We start from the raw sequence: 25937 nt of genomic DNA on the forward strand, positions 1-25937 counted from the left end.
TCAAATGTACAACATGTTCAATGGAAGTTAAAGTTATCACTTGAGTCCTTAATTGTAATATTTTCGAGAGATCAATGTGATTTGATTGTTACTGTTAAAATTGTAACATTTTTACTTTTATTTGAACGTTGACTTTAGACACCTCCAATTATCTTACAGTGTTGAATCTTAGCCATTTTTATTTTTTCTGAGCAGAACACGGCACAGGCATAGACATCTTCACACCAGGGAAGCCTGGTGAATACGACCTTGATGGGGGAGTTTGGGAGGACGAGGATGCACGGAATTTCTATGAAAACCTAATTGACCTGAAAGCATTTGTGCCTGCTATCCTATTCAAAGATAATGATAAAAACTTGCAGAGTAAAGATGGCAACAAAGAGGAATCGAGAGGTAAATCGGTGTTTAGGTGCATCAGGAGATGTGTGTATTTTTTTTAAATTTAAAAGTACAGTAAACCCCCTGGTACCTGGCACCTATGGAGATTGGCAAATACCAGACAAGTGAATATTCTGGTTGCTTGGGATTATGTTTTGCACGATTGGCAAACTAACGGCGAGGCATGACGATTTTAAACTTCAGTTTTTTTTTAACCTATTTACTTTCCATGATTTTTTTAAATCGCTGTTTGCTTGAGGCTGCCAGTTGCTTAAATTCCAGATAACGTGGGTTTTACTGTATTTTTATTTCTATATTTTGAGAGATGTGCTTGATTTGTAATGTAAGCAGGAGACTGCATCATTGCATGCAGAGTTCTCTCTTCCAAAATGGAGCAAGTCCTAGTCAAAACCGATCGAAGTGAATCATCTCTATTTGGCGGTCAAATGCATCAACATGTTAATGTGGCACCAATAACAAGAAAATCTTCATTGCACTAAAGCAAAGTTAGAATTGGAGTGGATCATTTGTGAGACTTGCATTTGAATATAAAGAAAGCATTTATTGGACTGCAAAATGTTCAAATCTCTAACCATAACAGTCGTAAAAGTTGATGTATTAATTTTCTAATCGTGATCAATTGTATTTGCAACTAAGTCAGCAATATGCCTTTCAGTGCTGAATTTGACAGCAAGAATAGTGAAATTCTTTTGGAAAATGTTCCCATCTTTTGTTGAGAATTGAGAAGGAAATATCTGGTAAGTGAATGGGATCTAGATGAACTGGGAGAGTGGGCCAAGGCCTGGAAGATGGATTTTAACAAATGTAAAGTGGAGCATTTCAGGAAGTGAAACCAGGTCAAGCAACATACAAAGAATGACAGGACCTTGGGAGGTGTTATAGAACTGAGAGAAATGGAAGTAACTGAAAGTAGTGGCGCGGGTGAGTGAGGTGCATGGCAAGCTTGCCTTTAGTGGATGTGGCATTGAGTGCAGGAATTGGCTCGCCATGTTACACAAGATGTGGTGAGACAGCAGCTGTTCTAATCACCGTAATGAGAGGAAGAATCGGGTTAAGCTAGCGAGGATGCAGGAAAGGGTCACGAGAAAGTTGCAGTTATGGGAGGGCTTGAGTGTCAAGGAGAGACTGGATAGGTTGGGATTGTTTTCTCAGGAACGAAGTAGACTTGGGTGTGACCTTATGGCAGTTTGTAAATTGTGAGGGGGATACTTGAGATGGATATTGTCACAGTCCTTTTCCTAGGATAGAAGAGTTTAAAACTAGAGGGCAGAGCTTGATGATGAGAAGGGAAAATTTTAAATGGGACCTGAGAGGAAATTTTTCCCTCCACGCAAGGTGGTGGTGGATGGAATGAGCTGCCGGAGGAAGTGGTAGAGACTGGTATAATTACAGCATTGAAAAGACATTTAAAGAGGTATATGGTTAGTAAATGTTTAGAGTGGAATGTGACCATCTCAGCATGACCCATTGGTTGGCAGGGGCATCTTTCAGTGCTGTACAAACCGACTCCAAGATACAAGCCTTTATTTAAGTGGCTGTTTTGAAATCAAATCTGCTCAGCACCACTACTCAATTGCTGGATGCGGAAAAATCAGATGTTTTAAAATATCTGTTCTGCCTTTGGATTTAGTTTGTCTTCAACATTTCATAATTGGGTCAGTCCTTGAGAAGGATGGGTGAAAATGCACAAAGTTGTTGATGCCTGACAAATTCAGCACAAGGCAGAATTGTGAAGAGGGAGTTTTGTTGCAATATAAAATGTTGCCTGTTGTCGGGATGGGGGAATTATTAAATTCAAAGGCTTACAAGAATAACAAAGTAAAGCTTTGACTGTATATTGTGGCATGGTTAGGGTATCGGTTTGTGTGACGATGTTGCAGCGCCAGCGACCAGAGTTCAAATCCAGCACTGAGTTTGTACATTCTCCCCATGTCTGCGTGGGTTTTCCCTGGGTGCTCCGGTTTTCCCACCTTCCAAAAGGTGTACGGGGTTGTAGGTTAATTTGGGTGGTGCGTCATTAAAGGGCCAGAATTAGCTTTTACCATGCTGTAAAAAAAAAAGTAAAATTTTTACAAATGCAATCTGTCATTTCAAATTTTTTTTAAAAAGCTACTTTGAAATGTTTTTGTTTGGAATAGCTGTAAATGTTTTGTTCAAGTTTACAAAATGACAAAGACACCTGTGTTTAAATTTTTTGCCGCAAATTGTAAAGAAGGTAAAGATTCCAGGGATGGTAAAGATTCCAAAGAATTAATTGGGACAGAGGAGCTGGAGCTGGAACTAGAGAATTTGGATATTAACGATGACATCATCGGAGAAGAGGTTGTAGCAGATGAAACGGAAGACCTGAGCCAAAAGCTTCTGGAGGAACATGGTAATGTTACATTTTAGTATGTCCAGCATGCTATTCCAATTTTCCATGCCTTTGTGTTTGACAGTTTGTTTTTCTTGCTTGTAAAATTAAAGAAACCTTTTAAAACTGGAACTGATGTTAAGTTCCATCAGCCGATCTTTGTTAAATTGTTTGCTTTGGTAATAGACCTTCAAACTGTTGATTATATTTCACTTCTAATGTGCCACAGAACCTATAAGCTTTGATGGTATGTTTCGGAGGACTGAGTCTCTTGGACTCGCCTTGCATTTTGGTATTGGTCAGGCACAATACATTTTGCAAACAAATTTTCATGCTGAATGAAAAGTGGAACATAGGCTGGTTTGTAAATTGACAGCTGCATCAGTGAACTTGGAGGGCACGATACTTAATAATGAAGAAAGCTTGGGGAGCAACACAGTGTAGTAGCATTTCACTTGTTGCAGGAGAGAACACGGAAACAGGCCCTTGGGCCCAACCTGTCCCACCCACGCTAGTCCCAGCTGTCTACGTTTGGCCCATATCCTTCCAAGATGCATCCTATTCATGTATCTATCCAAATATTTATTAAATGTTGCAATGGTACTTGAGGAGCTCAAATGTAAGTGGAAATTTTAGAGTAAATGGCTGTGTTCTTGGCACTGATGTACAGGGCTCCTTGAGGTGCAAGTCCATTCTCCCTGAAAGTAGCAACAAGGTGATAAATGCTTTAACAGCTGAGAAATCATGTTGCAGCTATATAAAACTTGGGTTAGGCCACATTTGGGGTGTTGTATGCAGAAGAATTTCACCAGGATGTTGCCTCGATTGGAGTGTATTAGCTGTGAGGAGAGATTGAACAAACTCTGATTCTTTTCTCTGGAGCAACAAAGGCTGAGGAGAGCCCTGATAGAAAGGTATAAAACTGAGATGTGTTGATTGTCTTTTTCCTCAGGTAGAAATGTCAAATACAAGAGGGCCTGAATTTAAGGTGACGGGTTAAAGTTTAAGGGATACATTTTACACGATAGTAGGTACCTGGAACACTCTGCATGGCAGGGGAGGTGTTCGAAGCCACATTTATGAGTCAATTAGACACGTGAATAGGTAGGAACTGGAGTGATATGGGGCACATGCAGGCAAATAGGATTAGTGCAATTGGCATTGTGGTCAACACAGGTGTAGTGGGTTGAAGGGCTTGTTCCATGTTCTATGGTGTAAATTGTCTTGTTTTCTGAATTTGTGTAGCAGTACGGTTAGGGCAGCATGGTTGGTGTAGCAGTTAGTACAATGCTGTTACAGCACCAGCGATTAGGTCCAGGGTTTGAATCCCATGCAGTCTGAACGAGTTTGTTGTTCTCCCTGCATTTGCCTGGGTTTCTTCCGGGGTCTTTGGTTTCCTCCCACCCTTCAAAACCTAGGGGGTTGTAGTTCAATTGGGTGTAATTGAGCGGGTGGGCTCATGGGCAGAAAGAGCCTGTTACCATGCTGTATGTCTAAATTTACAAATGGGGAAAAATGTAGTCCTTGTGTGGGTTTGAGAGTTTGTTGTTAACCTGTTCAGTGTTCCAATGTGCCAGAAAGTGCAGCCAACAAGAATAGTATCAATTTATTACCATGATATGCCATGAGACGGCAAAAGAGATAATGCATCTAAAAATTATATTCACGTATTCAGGTCGTGCTAAAGAAAAAGTGATGTGTAACTTGTAATTAAAATCTTCCAGTTGAAGTGTAGCAGGCAGCAGTCTGCTAAATCTGCCTTGGTGTAATGCCTCTGTGTGCCATTTTTATTTAAAAGTGACGCTGCCTTTCAACATTGCAGAACAAGACGAGGAGGAAACTAGCACAGGTTCCCACCTGAAACTGATCGTGGATGCTTTCCTGCAGCAGCTCCCCAACTGTGTCAACCGAGACCTGATAGACAAGGTAGTTACAAGGGTGAATGGGGTTTGGGAACTCTGTCAAAGGAAAATAAGATGGTGATGCTACCTGTTTGGAATTTACATAGACTACTGTGTTGGTGTGAAGATTAATGTACAAATTAGATTTCTGTTTGCTTTCACATTATGGCTATGAAAGTAAGCAGAACATTAGAGCACAGTACAGGCCCTTTGGCCCTAGATGTTGTGCCAACCTATATATTCGTTCCAAGAAAAAACAAAACCCTTCTTACCTTGTAATCCTCTTTTTTTACTATCCATGTCCCTTTCTAAGAGTCTCTTGCTTGCCCGTGATGTTTCAACCTCCACCACCATCCCCGGCAATGCATTCCAGCCACCCACAGCTCTCTGATGGTGGGGGGGTTGGTGGGGAGGGGTGGTAGGAGACTGATGTCTCCCTAAACTTTCCTCCCTTTACTTTGTACATGTCTCCACTGGTGTTTGCTACTCCTGCCCTGCAGAAAAGGCACTATCTAGTTCAGGCCAGGGTTCTGCATTTCAGTGATAGCTGGCCAGAAGCCCCAAGATACTGTCTTTGTACCTGCTGCATCCTTGTGAAGATGTGCAAGTCGTATTTGTATCCTGCCCCTGGAGGAGGGCACATAAGATGCAAACACAGAAGTAGGCCGTTCAGTCTCTCAGTACGAACATGTTGATCCTTTAGATCACAACTCCATTCATCCCTTGATTCTCTTCATATCCAAATGTGTTTCTCTGTGGTGCTTTAATGTTTGGAACAGAATTGATCTTACACATAACCTAAGAAGTTTATTTTGATGTTTCAAAAAGAATTGTTGCCATTTTGAAAATTATGATACAGCTTCAGAGAGTTAATATTGCTCCTGTGTCGTGAGTGGGACCATCGGGAATTGTATAGGACGACCCTGGAGTTTCCACCCAAAATGTTGGCTTTGAGTGATACCCTTTATATAAGATGACCCCAAATCTGGCACTTACTGCTGACGTATGGATGCTGTTAAAGGCACACCACAATATTATAATAATAAATTACCATGTAAAATGTTTTAATTTTATTTGGATAATTTAAAATAAGCCACTGTCAGTTCCTGTAACGGGCCATTTAAAGCCTGTAACAGGCCATTTAAAGCCTGTAACGGGCCATTTAAAGCCTGTAACAGGCCATTTAAAGCCTGTAACGGGCCATTTAAAGCCTGTAACGGGCCATTTAAAGCCTGTAACGGGCCATTTAAAGCCTGTAACGGGCCATTTAAAGCCTGTAACAGGCCATTTAAAGCCTGTAACAGGCCATTTAAAGCCTGTAACAGGCCATTTAAAGCCTGTAACAGGCCATTTAAAGCCTGTAACAGGCCATTTAAAGCCTGTAACAGGCCATTTAAAGCCTGTAACAGGCCATTTAAAGCCTGTAACAGGCCATTTAAAGCCTGTAACAGGCCATTTAAAGCCTGTAACAGGCCATTTAAAGCCTGTAACAGGCCATTTAAAGCCTGTAACAGGCCATTTAAAGCCTGTAACAGGCCATTTAAAGCCTGTAACAGGCCATTTAAAGCCTGTAACAGGCCATTTAAAGCCTGTAACAGGCCATTTAAAGCCTGTAACAGGCCATTTAAAGCCTGTAACAGGCCATTTAAAGCCTGTAACAGGCCATTTAAAGCCTGTAACAGGCCATTTAAAGCCTGTAACAGGCCATTTAAAGCCTGTAACAGGCCATTTAAAGCCTGTAACAGGCCATTTAAAGCCTGTAACAGGCCATTTAAAGCCTGTAACAGGCCATTTAAAGCCTGTAACAGGCCATTTAAAGCCTGTAACAGGCCATTTAAAGCCTGTAACAGGCCATTTAAAGCCTGTAACAGGCCATTTAAAGCCTGTAACAGGCCATTTAAAGCCTGTAACAGGCCATTTAAAGCCTGTAACAGGCCATTTAAAGCCTGTAACAGGCCATTTAAAGCCTGTAACAGGCCATTTAAAGCCTGTAACAGGCCGTTGGTATTGGACCTGGCGGATGGACTGTGTGAGGGAGCGCTGAGACTTTGCTGATAACCAATCGGACATGCACGAGATTGTGTTGGAGGTAGCGGGAAGATGGCAGGAGGGTTGAGACTTTGCCTTCAAGGTACGGATTTTAGACTGGTGTATAGGCCAACCCCGATTTAAGGTGAAATTTTTAATTTTCAAGGATTGTCCTATACGATGACATATTTGGTAACTTTGTTGATCAAAATAGACTAAAGATGATAACTATCCCATGGTTTCCTGTTAACAAGATTGTGCTGGGCCTTGATGCAAAAGAAGAATGTAGAGCATTGGTAGCTGAATTGAAAAGCTATATAATTTACAAAAACTTCTAATTCTTTTACACAGGCGGCAATGGATTTCTGTATGAACATGAATACAAAAGCAAATCGAAGGAAATTGGTCCGAGCATTGTTCACTGTCCCCAGGCAAAGGTTGGTGTATTAATGTTGTGGCAGTTTTTTCTGATCTTGTGATGTTGGCAATACTGACATGAGCACATTTGAAGCCCACCATAAGTTGCATCAATAAGGTGTGTTTTGTGGGTCCTTCCACCAAAGCTGCTGTTTGCTGATGGTGCACCCACCGGGGCAATGGGATGGGAACTTCAAACATGAGCAGCATTTAAAGAAATTGAGAGTTTGAAAGAGCATAAAAGGCACAGGATCCTGCAGAAAATGTGTTCCCAATCTTGGAGCCAGGTGGATTTTTAAGTTGAAATTTTAATACAGTAAAACCCCCATAAGCAGAATTCAAGCAACTGACAGCCTCAAGCAACTGGCAAAAAATTGCAGAAAATAAAGAGGTGAAAAATACAAAAGTTTAAAATTGGTAGCCCCCAAGTGGTGAGTTCGCCATTCGCACATCACACAATATCTAGCAACTGGCAAATTCACTTATCGACCAATCCCATAGGTGCTGGACACCAGGGATTGTTTCCTTTGTTTCTTGCTGCCTTGTTGGGGGTGCTCACTCTGTCCATAATAAAAAGTTCTCTTCCTTGGTGTTGTGAACACTTCGGCCCTTCAAGACCTGGTCTATGGGGAGTGTAAACACAGAAATGCTGGAGGAATGTAGCAGGTCTTGCATCCTCCCTCGGAGGATATACATAACTGACGTTTCAGGCCTGAACCCTTCTTCAAGGTACCTGCAATCCTAGTGTATGCAAACTTTTGTGTTTCATTACATGATCTAGGGGATCTTGTTGCGCAGACTGGTTGTGTTTTCCATTTCACGAAAGCAATTGACTGGTCATTAGGAGGTCATGGGAGAGGCAGGTTGCAAACAAAACTGTTCAGTCCTTGTCATGTCTGAATATTCATTTTTGTCATTATTACTGCTCCATTTCTTTCCAAATTTACTGACGTTTTCTCAGCTGCTGATCACAGATCAAATTAGTACAAGAACTGATCATCATTGTAAAAAATGAAGGAAGAGCCTCTGGGTGGGTTTCAAACCTGGCCTCCCAGGTGGCAGATTCAAATTTGTTGCCAAAAGTACGAGATACAGTGAGAAGGCTTGTATTTTGTGCCATCTGGCAAGTCAACTCATAAGTGCAGCAAATAAAATGCAGTACAGAGTGCCGAGTATGTTGGGCTTGTTCAGTTTGATAGCAGCAGGAAGCCCGAGGCAGTGGGAAATGTTGGTTTCTGAGGTAGGAATGGTCTTTCTTAGCCATCACATTAGTGTGTTTCAACTAGGAGGGTTGGTCAGTGATCCTTGCTCCAAAGAACTTAAAGCTGTCTATGATCTCCACCTCGGCCACTGATACAGACAGGGGAGTGGGCTTCATCTGGCCTCAATAGAGGATCTGGTCCCAGAATGTTGGCTGAGCATTTGTACCCACAGATGCTGCTGAGCTCACTGACTCCCTCCATCTCTCCACGAGGAAAAGATGGAATTTCTCAACTCGGAAAGCACAGAGAAACAATTAATGATAGCCTTCCAGATCTGGGAAAAAATGTCAGGAAGGGGCAGAGCGAAGAGTGCACCTCCATTCCACCTGAGCTGAGTTGCCCATCTCCTCCCTCATCTGTTTTCACTTTCCTGCTTTTCTCTCACTTTTCTAGCCGAATGCTTCAGGTAATGTGCAGTTTGTATTTCCCTAAGATATACAACTGGTATTATTGCCAATCCCTTTTACCATTCTCTTCTGCTTGGTTCCATCACCCTGTTCATTCAATCTTTGTTGCTTTCCATTATTATTGCTTTTCATCTGTCCACATCTTAAAGTTTCTTCAGCCTGACAAGATGTTTTGAATTGAAAACTGGTCGTTCTAACAAACGTTAACAGCTTCTGTCTTCACTACCACCTGGTTGATTGTTTCCAACATTTTCTGGGTTTTTTTTAATTTCTGTTGTTCAGTGGAAGTAGAAAATTGGCTTTGGAAATCCTGAACACAAGATTTTTCGTGATCTAGGATGCATGTGACATTATATTTTGAATCCAAATGGTCCAATACATAGCTGATTTTTGGTATTTAGTATGATTATTGTTCACGCCAGGATGAAAATATATTTTGGTTTCTCCATGGACTGCATTTTATCTTTTCAAGGCTGGTGACATGCATAAACCCGGATTCTTGGTTTTAGCACAGATGGAATGAGACTTAGCACTTGTGTGTTGGAAAAGCTTAGTGTTAAACTGTCAAATGTATGAAATACTTGGCTTCCTTTAGGAAATATGCTTGAATGAGTTTTTGTCCATACCTTACATTTGGGAAATTGCTATTGGGTGTTATGAGGGTGGGAAGTGGATGTGAACTAATAGGAAAATGATTTACAAGTTTTACTAATGAATTGGCACCTTGGAAAACCAAAGAACTCTGTTGCCTTATTCCTCTGAAGAACCTGCTTCTGATATGAAGTTGAAGTTGTTTGGTTGCACAAGTTGTTCAGGATATCGTTTAGCACCCCTGTGGTGCCACAGTGACTGAAAACTGACAACGTTGAGTTCACTGCTATTAAACTCTGCTCATTAGTGGGCATAGAGCACAGAGGGGAAAACAAAATTGTAAGTCCTTCTGTGAAATTGTAAGTCCTATGTATAATAAAAATGCCCATTATTATAAGTTCTGTACCCAGACCCTTGATTTAAAAAAAAAAATTCCCAGCATGTGCAACTTTCAGTTTGGAGTACAGTTAGTCCTTGAATAATGTCATTTTGTTCAACGTAATTTTATTACAACATTGATGAGAAGAAATGAAATACTGTGGTACTTTGCCACAATATAAAATTGTCATTTCACTTAAAGCAACACTATCCAAGAATGTATTAACAATGTTAAATGAGGACCTGCTAAATTAGGGGAAGCATTTAAGAAGTTGCGAGGCTATTTGGGGGCCATATGTGTCTCCCCCATTCACACAGTGGTGCTGGTTAACAAATTCACAAAGATTGTGGAAGGGGCTGAGGAGTTACAAAACTGACCTAAGGTCCTGAAAGATGTGCGGGCTGATGAAGAAAGATAAGAATGCTTTGCCTTTGATTCAAAATAAGATTTTAATAAAATTGTCTACACTTGACAACAGCTGTTTTGCCACCATTTCTCGCAAGTGTCATGCCTTAAGTGCTCCTGCAGCCTCCGCAGCTACACACCTTTCAGTCCAAGCCATTGGCAACCGGAGCTCCAGCACCGAATCTCCGACGTGATCAGGAAACCTTCTGCGCCCTTGGCACCCTCTTGTATTCTGGTTCTGACACCTGATGCCCCTTCGGCCAGTCTTGAATCATTCTCCAGTGGTATGCAGCCTGCTGTGAGTTCTTTGACCACAGTTGTCAACAGCCCGCATCGGCTCCTTGCCTCGAGTCGCCAACAGCCCACCGCCTGGGTGTTCTTCAGTTGCAGTGCGCCTCACTGGTGCGCCATTCCTTATAGGGTCAAAGATCAAAGTTTTTTTTTCATGGAAAGGACATAATGGTTACAGAATATGCAATTTTTAATTTTAAAAAATAGACATACAGCATGGTAACAGGCCTTTTCGGTCCATGGGCCCATGCTGCCCAATCACACCCAATTATTTTGAAGGGCAGAAGGAAACCAAAGCCCCTGGGGAAAACCCAAGCAGACACGGAGAATGTACAAGCTGCTTCCAGACAGCGTGGGATTCAACCCTGGTTCCTATCGCTGGTGTTGTTTCAACGTTGCACTAACCGCAACTTTGACCATGCAACCCCTCCCCAGCCCTGACCGTGCCATCCCTTGCATCAATTAAATGATCACGTTATCTAGTTTTAATCTATAGGTAATGGAAATGTAACATTTTATTTCCAGAAGTTCCATTTAGGTCATTTTAAAATGTGTGTTTAGTGTGTATATTTAACAAACAAAAGACCTGTTGGTAATGCACAGATTATTTCATGTGAAATGTGAATTGATTATTGTAAATGTTTCCATTTTAGATTGGATCTTCTTCCATTTTATGCCCGCTTGGTTGGCACTCTACACCCATGCATGGGCGACGTGGCAGAGGATCTTTGTACCATGTTAAAAGGGGACTTTCGATTCCATGTATGTGATTTTTTTTTTCTTCTTCAGAAGCACTAATGTGATTTTTTTTTTAAAAATAATTCTAAGAAACCATTTCACAATCACTTATTGTCAGAATAAATGCTTTGGATGTCATTTTTTTTTAAAAAACCTCTGGAATAAGGAATCAATGCAAGTTTGAATGTGCCAAAGGACAAGGTAGACAGTAAGATAAACGCTTACCCATATTTGACGGCATATGGGAGACCCCCTTTTCCCCCCCCAAAAAAATTGCCTCAAAAGCCACTCCAGGTCCTATATGCAAAGGTGACATTTTGGTGCTGCCATTTTGTGAGATGGTGACGGAGGAAAGTGCTCAAACCACTCACCTGGGCTTTCCATAATCGCTGCCGCTTACTTCCTCCAGTAAGAAGGCTCACTATGCCTCTTCTTACTGTTTATGCATGCGTGCGCTCCCCCTCCCTCTCTCCCCACCCTGGCCACTTGCTCTCTTCCACAGTGCTTTGAGGGGAGCACTGGGCCTCAATGATGAGGTTCGTCGAACGGTGCTCCTCTCAAAGCACTATGGGTGGGAGGGAGCAACGGCGGAAGGAACCCCCTGAGCAAATTGAATGAGGTAAATACACTAAAACAAATTTTTTTTCCTGAAAACTCATGCTAAAAATGAGATGGGGGGGATCCTATATGCTGTCAAATATGGGAAGTAGGATGATATAATGACCACATGTTGTAATGTTCTTTGTTGTTTTATGTTAGGTCAAGAAGAAGGATCAGATCAATATTGAAACTAAAAACAAGACTGTGCGCTTCATTGGAGAACTAACAAAGTTTAAAATGTTCTCAAAGAATGATACACTTCATTGTTTAAAGGTCAGTCTATTATTTTTTTAATCCATTTATTAAATTGCCTGAGACCTGCAAGTATCCTTCAATTTAGTGAGACTGTATACTGAATATATTTTCAAAATTCATAAAAGCACATCGAGTAAATTTGTGTAAAGGTTACTCCGTCCTTAGAGTGAATCAGATCTTATAAATTCCTCTCATTCCTTCCAGATAAAAATTGCAGGGAGTGAAAATTAGCTTCTTTTGCCAGCCTGAAATATACAGTACAGCTCTGGTTATCTGAAATTAGATTCTTCAAAATCCTTATTTATCAAAAAAATTTTTGGAACTGAAATGACCGGGGATGTTAGGCTTCTGGCGGCGGCGGGGACCTCGGGCTCCCGTCGCAGCAGCAGGATCCTCGGGCTCCCACCACGAGCAGGGCCTCTGTGGCAGTGGCCAGCACTTTTTTTGGGTGAGGATTAAACATTAATGCTTAAAAAGCCTTCCCTTGTTGTTTGTTTAAACACTGTTACAAGTGATTTGCTGTTGCTCCTAGGCTGTTTTTTTAAAAATGACCAGTTCTCCAAAAAAAAGCGTTTGTCCAAAGTAGGCCTGGTCCCGACCACGTTGAATAATCAGAGTTGCACTGTATATGAAATAATTTGTGGCAATAATTCCCTCAGCCCAAAGTAGTTTGACATTTCCATACAAAAGAAAATGCAATAATTTGTAATGGAGAAACTTTAAATATAGTAAAACCCTGGAAACTGGGACTTATGGGGATTGGTAGATGCCAGATAAGTGGCTGGTTGAGATTGTGAGTTGTGTGATTGACAAACTGGCAGCGAGGTGGAGACCATTTTAATCATTTTTTTTTAACCTGTTTATTTTCTGCAAATAATTTTTGCTGGTTGCTTGAATTCCCGATAACGGGATGTAATTCTTGTCTACCTAGATGCTGTTGGCTGACTTTTCTCACCACCACATTGAAATGGCTTGCACACTCCTGGAAACAGCTGGTCGCTTTCTTTTCCGGTCACCTGAATCCCATTTGAGGACCAGCGTTCTTTTGGTAAGATGTGTCCATTTAAAGGGTGGCACTGTTGGTGTAACAGTTAGTACAACACTGTTACAGTACAAAAATTGGGACCAAAGTTCAAATCTGACACTTTCTGTAAGGAGTTTGTACATTCTCCCTGTGTCTGTGTGGGTTTTTCCTGGGGGCTCCAGTCTCCTTCCAAGGTTCAAAACGTGCCAGGGGTTGTAGGTCAATTAGGTGTAATTGGGTTCGTGGGCTGAAATGGTCTGTTACTGTGCTGTATGCCTAAATTTAGAGTCCACCTTTTTTTGTTTGCTTTGGCTTGAACTCTTAAAAGCCTAGAATATACTTAGTCCTGCTCTTTCAGACCCAGGCATGAGCTGTTTTGTAACTGCATGTTGTTCTGTAGCTATCTTCAACCAAATGCTTGGTAACTGGCTATTCTGTAAAATCGACAAACATGCCCCTTTTCAATATTCTCTTCTTGCTATAAATTATTTATCCTTTATGTCATAATCCCAAATGACCCCCTGGTGAGCCGCCTTTGTGATTGTGTCAACATGGAGGATCCAGGACAGATCCACAGATGTTGACACTCAGGAATTTGAAGTTCTTGACCCGATACACTACTGAGCCCTCTATGAGGACTGGGTCGTGTTTCCCTGACTTCCTCCTGAAGTCCACAATCATCCTGGTTTTGCTGATCTTTCTCTTCTGCACGCTTTCTCCTTGCCGTTGGTGATTCTGTCGACAAACTCGTAGATAGCATTGGAATTGTGCCTGGCCACCCAGTCATGGGAGTATAATGAGTAGAGCAGTGGGTTAAGCATGCATCCTTGGGGTGCAGCTGTGTTGATAATCAGTGAGGAGGAGATGTTGTTTTCAATTCGTACTGACTAATCTTCCAGTAGTAAAGTCAAGGATCCAGTTGCAGAGTAGGGTTACAGAGGCCTAGAGTTTGTAGCTTCTTGATCAGCACTGAGGGAATAATGGTATTGAAGTCCGAGCTGGAGTCAATGAAGAGCAGCCGTGTGTATGAATTTCTGTTTTCGAGGTGATCCAGAGCTGAGTGGAGAGCCAGTGATATTGCATCTGCTGTGGAGCGATTGTGGCGATAGACAAATTGCAGTGGGTCCAGATCTTTGCTTAAGTATGTGTTAATTTTGGCGGTGACCAGGCTCTCAATCCATTTCAACACAGTTGAAGTTAGGGCCACTGGGCGGTAGTCATTGAGGCAGCTCTTCTTGTGTATAAGGATGGTTGATGCCCTTTTGAAGCAGGTGGGAACCCCTGAACATGCCTGTGAACACTCTGGCTAGTTGGTTGGTGCAGATTTTCAGCACCCTGCCAGTCAGTGCCTGACGCCTTGCAAGGGTACAGCATCTTGAATGATGTTCTGACATTGCCCTCGGAGACAGATGTCACAGTGATATCTCTGTGGTACTTTATCTTCTTTACAATTAGAATTGCATTCTAAAAAGTTTTTGTTTTAACTCAGTGTTCCCTGGCAAAAGTGTAAATTAGGAATATAGATTTTTTTTATTGAATTTTTACTTGTGAACTGTTTCAGAATCTAGATGAAGTCAACACTGTTATCCTTTCCATTTGGTGCCAACTATTGGGATATGTATACAAATGTTGTACCATGTTGGTCCTGTCCCAATTTTAATGTGTGCAACGTTCCAAAATGTTCTAAAATTCTGGAAAATAAATATTAAAATGCAGAATGTATTCCTCTGAAATATTATTGAGGTTCGGGTGTGGGAAATGAATGTAATGGAGTTCTATGCCTTCTGATCGATCTGGTAGCAGTTTGAACATCGATAATCAGATTTTGGAGCCAATTTTTTGGCAGCCTAAATGTCACTTATGAGCCCAAGGGAAATTCAGAAGTCAGACTGGCTGACAATATCTTCCATTGATTGACTTTTGTTGCTGTAGCCACATCTTGGCTTGAGTTTTCATCTCTGTAAATGTAGGTCAAATTCTGATATGTTGTATCGGGAGCTGACTGAACCAAATGGCTCCCTGATTTTTTAATACCTTGACCTGTTTTTCCTCTGCTTAAGATACATTGTGTTTCAATTTTTTCAAAGATATGGTGGTTTTAAAACATGGCATCCAATATACATTTTTAAAATGGTGTCCAATGTACATTTTTAAAATGGTGTCCAATGTACATTGTTTGCAACATGGTAGAAGCCAATTCTGGCTATTTAACATGCCAGCTAATTACACCCAAATTAACCTGCAGCCCCGTGCGTTTTGAAAGGTGGGAAGAAACCAGAACACCTGGGGACCCACACAGACACTTGCAGAACATACAAACTTACAGTCAGCGGCGCATTTGAACCCAGTCTGCTGGCGCTGTAAGAACATTGCGCTACTCACTACGCTAACCATGCTGCCTATTTGTACATCGTAGGTGGAGAATGCTTGGAATCTGGCACTGGAGGTTTGTGGCAAATGTAAACCGTGTGGAGAATCAGCGGAGGGTGGAATTTATTGTTCCACAGAGAATTGATGAAAATATTAAATAACTTTAAGTGCTTATGAGGGTATAAACATGTGTCCTATTAATTGTGAAGCAACATTGATCTCTTTGCCATGTATCCCATTGTGGACTTCTGGAGTTTCTATTGCTAGTATCTTCTTAATCCAAACAGAAGACTGACTGGCTTCTATTCGTGCTCTCTAAATAATTTCCAACATTACAAGATTTTTGGAGGAAAAAGACATTTTTCCACATTTCCATGGCACTGAAGTGGAAAGAGGAGGTAGCTTCAAATTCTTAGAAATAAGCAGTTCATTGACCTGATCAACACCAGACATGTTGATGCAACAGTCGAGAATATTTTTCATTCTGTTTTCTGGGAGCGATTCAGATGTATTTAATGGTAATGTTTTTGTGATCAAGTATTCTATTATAATTTGCGACTGGGATATGTTTTCATTTTCTACTGTTCTGAAATGCTTTGGATGTACATCTTTTGAGAAATGTTATTGAACAGTCTGCAGTTGATACATGTCAGATTTGCACAGCACCTCCGTATTTATTATGGCAAAGCTAACAACTGTTACTAAGTCGATTCCTGCAGTTTGATTTCCATCTCGAATACTTTTTTAAAGCCTGATTTGCATAATTTTGCTGAATAGTTTAGATGTTCAAATTTACAAAAGCTGTAGTCTGAAAGAGTGCTGGCTAACTACAAATTTGAAGTGCATTTCATGTTCTTTGTATGCTTACCATATTTGGCGTGGATGAAATTTGCTTAATTACTCTTGTATTTAATGTTGATTCTTTGCCCTTCAAAATGTTTTCTGATCTCTTTCTGCCAACAACACTTCTGTCACCTCTTCAGGAGCAAATGATGCGGAAGAAGCAGGCAATGCACTTGGATGCTCGTTATGTTACAATGGTGGAAAATGCCTATTACTACTGTAACCCTCCTCCTGTGGAGAAAACGGTGAGAAAGAAACGTCCTCCCCTTCAGGAATATATCCGTAAGCTTCTCTACAAGGACTTGTCCAAGGTCACAACAGAAAAGGTAATTGCTAGTTAATTAAAATAATCATTCACTCTCTTCTCAAAAGGTTCCGCAAAAAATACAATGAGGTCAACGTTGTATTGTTTTATTTCTAACTTGATTGCCTTTTTCAGTGCAAATGAAAGCACCTTTGCTAGCAGCACTCCTCTTGAATGTTTGAATTAACAAGCTTTACCTTTGATTCATTGGCACCATTTCCACTGAGAAGCACAACCAATCCAACTTGATCAAGACGTTTAAATGCTGAGTTGTCAACCAATTTGCCCATTCAATGAGATATGAAACCAAGAGCAACCTGTCAGATGATCTTTTTTTTTTTAAATTGTGCTACTACCTTGAAGGGTAATAACACTTTTCCTTGAATCCACTCCAGTACATTGGTTGCCTTAATCTTGTGACAATCCCACTTTAAAAGTAGTTGGTGAGTAGTTGGATGCTGTGAGACCAGCTGAGTTCCTCCAGCATTTCTGTATGTTTTTACTACAATCACAGGGTCTCCTGACTTTAGTGTTTTCCTCTAATGGAATTGTGTCACCGTAGAAGCTACTATTAGAAGCACTCAACTTGTATGCTTATTCAACCACTCTCATGCATAGAACCTTTATTTATTATGATAACAAGGTTATTTTTCTAGGGGACTATTTGATTGTGGTGCAAAGTTAAATCCTAGTAAAGAACTTTTTATTGTCATCTTTTTTTTTTTGGTCAAATTTTACCCTGAGGCACAGCTTGCAATGCAGTAGAAGTCCAAAAATCCAGATGCCAGAAATCTGGACCACTCGAGAATCTGGACTTTTCGAAAACTCGAGCTTTTGAAATTTAGCGGGCTTTTGTGTGCTTGCGTGCGTGCGTAAATGCCACAGGTACACCATGGCAACAAGCGCCCGTGCTTGTTGATTTTAGTTTTCTTTAAAACTGTTCGTTTTGATAAATGAAGCACGCTGTATTTGCTAATGAATAAACTGTCAAAATTTCCCTGTTCATCTCTTCTTTATTCCTTTCATTTGAATTTTAAAAGTGCTGCCCGAGAATCTGGACGGATCCAATGCTCAAGCAGTCCGGATTTTTGGACTGTTAACTCTGTATAGTTTGCAACACAAGGAAAAATAAAATTAAAATTGACAAGAAAACAATGACTGTCAAATGTATCAAAAATGCCGGGATAGAGGTTGAAAATAATGTTACTAAAGTGTGGAGCTGAATGTATATTTTAATATGACACCTAATAAAAGTTTTATATTCTAGGTCTTGAGACAGATGAGAAAATTGGCATGGCATGATCTGGAGGTGAAGGAGTATGTCATTAACTGCATGATCAACATCTGGAATGTGAAATACAACAGTATCCACTGTGTTGCAAATTTGTTGGCGGGCTTGGTGCCATACCAGGAAGATGTGGGAATACATGTTGTTGATGGAGTACTAGAAGACATTCGTTTAGGAATGGAGGTGATGAAATTTGGTCTAAATATTAAGCAATATCCTCAGTTGACTCTCAATGCTTCAGTTTCACCTTCAAGTTTAATGTCACATCTCATACATGCTACAGAAGTACCCTACAAGAGTAGTGCTGGGTGGCACAGTTAGTGCACCACTATTGAAGCGCCGGGTTTGAATCAGGTGCTGTCTGTAAGGAGTTTACGTTCTTCCGTCTCTGGTTAGGTTTTTTCTGGGTGCTCCGGTTTCCTCCCAACTTTCAAAACGTTGTCGCGGTTGTGTACCTATCAGGACCTGACTCCGTGAGTTTTCGTTTAGAATGACGTGTGCGTGGGGGGGTGGTGCCCATGTGCAGGCCAGCTGCTGTTGGCAACATGCAATTGCGGTCAGAGCAAGGAGTTGCAATGACGTGCGTGTGAAGAAGCCAATGTGTAAACAACGTGAGTGGTGAGAGGTTTGTGCTGGGTGGAGAAAAAGGGACTGTTTAGAAAAATGGTTGGAAGAGTGAAATAAAGGAAGTCAGACACCTATTTTATGGATGTTAAAACTTGGGAATGATAACTTTATTCTTGGATATATTTAAATTGCACTCCTGCAACGAATGAGGATGGGAGGCTAATTGGGTGTAAATCAGGCAGTGCAGGTTTGTGGGCCGACAGGGCCTGTTGTCCAAATTAAAAAAATTGAAGTGTAGTGTTACAGGGAACAATCAGTTGGGACAAAGTAAAGACAACATAATACCATTTTGGGGTTCATTCAGGAGTCTGATAACAGCAAGAAAGAAACCATCCCTGAATCTGATTCAGACTTTTTATAGGAAATTATATTTATCTGCATGTTGCAAAAAGTATTGGGTTTATGGCAATGATCACTTGTCAAGATGCAGCAACTTTTCCCTGTTTTACCCTTTAAGGATGGTGATTATTGCTGGTGCTTGGTTCTAAACCTACCATTATTCCACACATAAACCAGGAAACGGAATCTCTTTACCTTGTTGGAAGGATGTTGGACGATTAGAAATTACAACAATTTTCTCAGCCCCCTTCCCAACTCGCTCAGCACTGTTTTCTTGTCATTAGGAGCAATAGTTTGATGACTTCAAGACTGGGAGATCTGCTTTTGTGGGGAGCAGTGGGATAGGAGTTTCCCAATTTTAATACAGCGTTCTGGGGGAAATTCAATGAAATATAAAAGGAATGTTTGTAACCATGATTTGTATAAATAAAAACGGAGTCACTGATAATTGTTTCACATCCAGCATTTTACACGGAATCCAGCACTGAGAGAGGCGTTGGACTTTTGAAGTGGACTCAATGGGTGATGAGGTAGCTAGGGATGAAGTTAGTTCTGACGGCCTGCACTGGGGAATACTGTGGCCTGACACCAGATCTGAGTGGAAGGGAAATAACATCTTCATGCTCTTATTCTTTTTGTTGCTGACGAAGACTCAGTCAGAGCCTCCTGTAATAGAGAGAAGCAACTGACTGGATGTGAAATTTAAGAGACAGATATTGTTATTGAAAATACTAAACTTGAAATGTCTGCAGACACCGTGATAGTAGAAAAAGTCCAGTAATGCTGGGGGAGCTCAGCAGGTTTCACAGTGTTCACAGGGGGTAAAGATAAAAATGCTTCAGCTCTGAATCCTTTTTGAGCTCAAACACTTCGGCCGGAAATGTTCGCTATATATCTTCCTATGGATGCTGCAAGACCTGCTGAGTTCCTCCAGAACTTTTGAATCTTGAAATGATGTGCTCTTTTTTTAAAACAAAATATAATGAAGACAGGACCAATCTGAGTTTCTGTTTTGGTAACAATGGTAATGATCCAGCACCAGAGAGCAGGTCAAAACCACATTTGACAACATTTCCATGTGAATTTTGCTTGTGCACATTACAATGAGGGACACTTTCTGTTTCAGGTCAACCAACCCAAATTCAACCAAAGGCGAGTCAGTAGCGTTAAGTTCCTCGGAGAGCTGTACAATTATAGAATGGTGGAATCTGCGGTCATCTTCCGAATTTTGTATTCCTTCATTACGTTCGGCATCAGCGCTGATGGCAGTGCCACACCCCTGGACCCACCAGAGCACTTGTTCCGCATTCGACTGGTCTGCACTTTGCTGGACACCTGTGGACAATACTTCGACAGAGGATCCAGCAAACGGAAGCTGGACTGTTTCCTGGTCTATTTCCAGGTGGCTTTCAATTACACAAAATAGCCCTACTTTCAAATGTCTTGTTTAGTTTAACACTTTTTTAATTGAATTATTTATTATCACGTGTACTGAGATGCACTAAAATGTTTTGCATACTATCCAGGCAAGTCAATTCATACAGCAGGTAGTGCAATAATATATAAAAGTGCAGGGAGTAGTGTTACAATAAGTCTTAATAGTTCAGGTATATTGTTACCCAAGCAAAGTGCAGGATATAAAGTACAGTTAAAAACAATGCAAGCATATCTTTGGAATGAAACAAAAATATCTGCAAATGCTTTTTGTTGTAGTAATGCTTCTCAACCTTTTTCTTTCCACTCACACACCACCTTAAGTAATCCCTCATTAACCACAGAGTACCTGTGGCATACCACAGGTACTCTGTGGTGAGTCAGGGATTATTTAAGGTGCTATGTGAGTAGGGGGAAAAAAAAGGTTGAGAACCACTGATGTAGTAAAAGCACAAAAATTGTTGGAGGAACTTAGCAGGTCTCGCACCATCTCTCAGTGAGAGATGGTGTCTGATAACAACAGAAAAGAAACTTCCTGAATCTGTAATGTTCACATCTTCACGATCGTGTCTTGTTTGCTTGGGTGGGATGGGCCCTTTAATATGTGGCCAGCTTTCTGAAGATAGTAGGAGGTACAGACTGAGCTGATGGAGGGGAAGTTGGTTTGTGTAATGGCCTGAGCTGTGTTCATACTCTGCAGTTTCTTGCAGACTTGGATAGAGCAGTTCCTATCTCAACCTGTGATGCATACTGATGGGATACAGTCAAGTATGTAGAGAGTTTTCAAGTCAGTGATACATAGTCAGTTAATGAAATTTAGTTTGGTCCAGAAATGGTGCTGTATGACTGGCTGCTTTTATTCTAGCCAAATTGCTCTCCACTTCCTTCAATTAGCAAAGCTGTCTTTTACAATGCATTGAATATGTGAGGGAAAAATTAGGATTATAAATCAGTCAATGATACTGTGATCGGAACAGGGTAAAGTTTATGCAGTGATGTGCACGGATTATAAGAGCTGCTTTATTTCTCTTTTTGGGGCGATCATTTGTTGCAAGGTTTCAGATAGCCATGCTGAAAAACAATATTCTTTTGCATGGAAATGTGTCATTTTCTAATAAAAAAACGTAAATCTGTGCGAAGCTGGATCATTTGTAGCAGGGAGGGGGGTTGATTCTCTGCAATGGCTGTTGCCAGACTGAACACTCTTTGCTGAATTATCATCAGTTCAAAAAAAATTAAAAGGAAGCATCTCCGATCAGTTTTAAAAATGTATCTTTTCTCACTCTGGGAATGAAATGGTCAAGCTGCCCAGACTGAGTAAAAGAAAATGAAGGTGTCTCTTCTTATTTCTCTTCATGTTTTAAAGACGAAAGCGTTGATCATTAACTATAATTGCATGCCTTAAGAGCACAAATAGACATTGAGGTTTTTTGATTGATGGGTATTGATAACAAGCCCTATGGTGGTCAAATATAATGCTGTATGAATACTTTTATTTTTCTCTCACCGTTGCTGTTTTGTATCCAGCATTTCTCATTTCATCTTTCTTATCTAGCTGATTACTATAAGTAGCATAAGTTATTTTAATAGCTCAAAGTTAGAATAAATTGGGTGTATTAATCTCGGAAGTTCCATTGAATGCACAACTAATGTTGTATCTGATTGTTAATAATCTACATTGTTTTTAATGGTAATCGTGCTAACAATTGTTTTTTCTCCACAAAAGCGGTATATCTGGTGGAAGAAGAGTTTGGATGTGTGGACAAAAGACCACCCTTTTCCCATTGATGTTGATTACATGATAAGTGACATCCTTGAACTGCTTCGACCCAAGATGAAATTCTGCTCCTCCCTTGAAGAGGCCGTCAAACAAGTACAGGAACTGGAACATGAATTCCTGATTAAACTAGGTAAGCAAAGCTCAGATGATATTGCGATGGTTTTTCACTGCTCTTGGAGCTCTTTAATGCTTCTTAACCAATTTTACTCTGTGCTATTTCCCAATTGAAGTTGCCAATACAAATAATACAGGCTCCCTGTGCTACTGATGACTTGATTTCTCTCATCCATTTTTAAAGTATTTTTTGAGGAGTTTGAAGATAACCATTGAGAATCTGGAGGGACTCTAAATTAGGCAGTAATCATTGAAATGGTCATTCAGTGTTTGGGGAAACTTCTTCTACACGCCAATCTTGGAACTTTATTGATAAATATGATTGATGTCTTCATTCGCTTAACAATGAGAGTTATTCTCTGACAACATATTTTCTGTTAACAAATAAGTTGCATCTGTGCCTTCTTGAAGGGCGAATAAAAATAAGAGAATAAAAATTCAGTGACTTTTGTAACTTCAGTGTCTTAAAATATTTCACAGCTAATCAAATGTGTTTTGAAGTTTGCATCTGATGTAGATGTATATTCTTCATGAAAATATATTTGATAATTGGTGATATTGGGAATCCAAAATGCTGGAAATTCTCAACAGATCAGGCAGCATCTGTGGGAAGGGAAGCTGGGAAAAAGAGGAAACTGGTCAGTTTTAATTCGAGATTTGAAAAGGGGTGAATGGTACAAATGAATATCTCTGATGGTGCAAGGCCAGGATTGCCATGAGATTAACATAACATAACAATTACAGCATGGAAACAGGCCATTAGGCCCTTCTAGTCCACACCGAACCAAACATCCCTCTCTAGTCCCACCTCCCTGCACAATGCCCATAACCCTCCATCTTTTTCTCATCCATATACCTGTCCAACCTTTTCTTAAATAATACAATTGACTCCGCCGCCACTATTTCTCCCGGAAGCTCATTCCACACGGCTACCACTCTCTGAGTAAAGCAGTTCCCCCTCATGTTACCTCTAAACCTCTGCCCCTTAATTCTTAACTCATGTCCTCTTGTTTTAATCTTTCCTCCTCTTAACGGAAATAGACTATCCACATCCACTCTGTCTATCCCTTTCATAATCTTAAATACTTCTATCAAATCCCCTCTCAACCTTCTACGCTCCAAAGAATAAAGACCTAATCTGTCCAATCTCTCCCTATACTCTAGATGCTTAAACCCAGGTAACATTCTGGTAAACCTTCTCTGCACACTCTCCACTCTGTTTATATCCTGCCTATAATTAGGCGACCAGAACTGCACATAGAACTCCAAATTAGGCCGCACCAACGTATTATACAATCTCAACATCACCTCCCAACTCCTATATTCCATGCAATGATTGATAAAGGCCAGCATACTAAAAGCCTTCTTCACCACCCTATTCACGTGAGTTTCTACCTTCAGGGAACGATGTACCGTTACTCCTAAATCTTTCTGCTCTTCTGTATTCATCAATGCTCTCCCATTTACCACGTATGTCCTGTTCTGATTCTTCTTACCAAAATGAAGCACCTCACACTTATCAGCATTAAATTCCATCTGCCATTTTTCAGCCCACTTTTCTAAGCAGCCCAAATCCCTCTGCAATCCTTGAAAACCTTCTTCATTATCCACTATTCCACCTATCTTAGTATCGTCTGCATATTTACTAATCCAATTCACCACCCCATCATCTAGATCATTAATGTATATAACGAACAACAATGGGCCCAATACAGATCCTTGAGGCACACCACTGGTCACCGGCCTCCAACCTGACAGACAATTATCCACTACCACTCTCTGGCCTCTCCCTTTCAGCCAATGTTCAATCCATTTGACTATCTCAAAATTTATACCTAAAGACTGCACCTTCCTAACTAACCTTCCATGTGGTACCTTATCGAAGTCCTTACTGAAGTCCATATAGACAACATCCACTGCGCTACCCTCATCCACATTCTTAGTCACCTCTTCAAAAAATTCAATCAGATTGGTCAAACATGACCTTCCTCCCACAAATCCATGTTGAGTGCTCCTGATCAGACCCTGTCTATCCAGATGTTTATAAGTACTATCTCTAAGAATTTTCTCTATTAATTTACCTACCACAGACGTCAAACTTACAGGCCGATAGTTGCCAGGCTTCCTCCTTGAACCCTTTTTAAATAACGGAACCACATGCGCAATGCGCCAATCCTCCGGCACTATCCCCATATCTAATGACATTTGGAAAATTACCGCCAGAGCCTCTGCTATTTCCTCCTTCACTTCTCTCAATGTCCTGGGGAAGATCCCGTCTGGTCCCGGAGACTTATCCACCTTTATATTCTTCAAAAGCCCTAAAACTACATCTTTTGTAATTTCTATATTCCCCATATTTACCCAATTTGCTTTTTTTATCTCACATCTCCCAATATCCTTCTCCTTAGTGAATACCGAAGAAAAGAAACTGTTCAATATCTCCCCCATTTCTCTAGGCTCCACACACAGTTTTCCGCTCTGATTTTCTAAGGGACCAATTTTGTCTCTAGCTTTCCTTTTACCATTAACATATTTGTAGAACTCTTTTGGATTAGTTTTCACCCTGCTTGCCATAGTTTCCTCGTACCTTCTTTTAGCTTCATTAACATGAAGTCCTTTGATAAATTCTGGAGAGAAGTTATCCGGAGTGAAAATTGACCCTGCATTGGGCTTTAAACCCACCAACTTTTGACTGAGGAGAAAATGCTGCCAACTATAGTACACTGACAGTATTTGGACTCTGCCAAGTAAATGTTATTCTCTCAAGTCAATGTTTATAAGTTTATTGAGGGGAATGTAATGAGTGATCTGACAATGTTCTTGTTTGATGTAAATTAGAGGCATTGTTAATGGAAAAAATTTCTATTGAAAGGGCTGTTGTTCATGGATTCAGTTAGGGTGCGGATGGAATTTCTCAAAGGTCTTTGATCGCAATACAGTAATTGGCCACAGCTTCGTAGTAGTTGCCAGGACATTGTTGCATTTATGGTACTGAAAGATGTGTTAATGATTTGGAATATTTGTCTCTCAAATGTTTTGGGCTTTTTAGTTGAGCATTTAATTGCAGAAAATTTGTCCAGCCCATCTGTCTTTTATTTTTCCTTGATTTTTGTAATATTTAAAGCTGCAAAAGGAACATGTACATACTTAAAGAAATCTGTTTTATTACTGTGTCATTTGTACTATTAGACAAGATTAAAAAATACCTTTCAATGCACTTTTGAACCTTAAAAATGGGTTCACCAGCAAAACAAGATAGACATTTGTAATCTATGCAAGCATATGTTCAGCAAATGAAGTTAATGTTTCAAAATTATTTTAAAATTTCAATTTAGATATACAAAACAGTAACTGGCCATTTTGGCCCACGAGTCTGTGCTGTCCATTTACACCCAATGAACCTACACCCCTGCTATGTTTTGAATGGTGGGAGGAAACTGGAGCTTCCAGGGGAAACCCCCACAGACACGGGGAAAACGTACAAGCTCCTTACAGACGGCGCTGGATTTGAACCCTGGTCGCAATCACTGGTGCTGTAAAGGCGTTGCATTAAGCACGACAATTCCGTGCTGCTCCAATAATCTATTTCCATATTTGTGTTCTTTCAAAGAACACAAACTTAACTCATGTTAGACCAGCAATAGTGAAACTTGGACTCTGACTTGTCAGCCATCTCTCATTTCTGAATTGGAATAACATCTCAAGCATTAAAGGTCATATAGCTTCTTATCTCAGGGTTTAGCTGGAATAATTTTTGCATTGTTCTCAGGGTTTAGTTGGAATAATTT

General features: G+C 40.5%; 1 protein-coding gene across 12 annotated transcripts in view; it reads left to right on the top strand.

Moving 5' to 3' along the window:
• The window catches only part of upf2 (UPF2 regulator of nonsense mediated mRNA decay), a 97855-nt gene that overhangs the window by 18036 nt on the left and 53882 nt on the right, over nucleotides 1-25937 (top strand). For all 12 annotated transcript variants that reach the window (XR_011347981.1, XM_069908470.1, XM_069908474.1 and 9 more), the window contains 11 exons: nucleotides 196-393; nucleotides 2612-2773; nucleotides 4575-4678; nucleotides 7033-7118; nucleotides 11087-11195; nucleotides 11931-12044; nucleotides 12958-13074; nucleotides 16404-16589; nucleotides 17835-18038; nucleotides 19948-20223; nucleotides 21982-22165. Coding sequence is in view for 11 of the 12 variants with exons in the window: in XM_069908470.1 (XP_069764571.1) it covers nucleotides 196-393; nucleotides 2612-2773; nucleotides 4575-4678; nucleotides 7033-7118; nucleotides 11087-11195; nucleotides 11931-12044; nucleotides 12958-13074; nucleotides 16404-16589; nucleotides 17835-18038; nucleotides 19948-20223; nucleotides 21982-22165 (1740 nt within the window). In the remaining variant the exon portion in view is untranslated. The remainder of the gene's footprint in view (nucleotides 1-195; nucleotides 394-2611; nucleotides 2774-4574; nucleotides 4679-7032; nucleotides 7119-11086; nucleotides 11196-11930; nucleotides 12045-12957; nucleotides 13075-16403; nucleotides 16590-17834; nucleotides 18039-19947; nucleotides 20224-21981; nucleotides 22166-25937) is intronic.

The sequence above is a fragment of the Narcine bancroftii genome, chromosome 13, assembly GCF_036971445.1.
Source record: "Narcine bancroftii isolate sNarBan1 chromosome 13, sNarBan1.hap1, whole genome shotgun sequence".
In the NCBI taxonomy this organism is placed as follows: Eukaryota; Metazoa; Chordata; class Chondrichthyes; order Torpediniformes; family Narcinidae; genus Narcine; species Narcine bancroftii.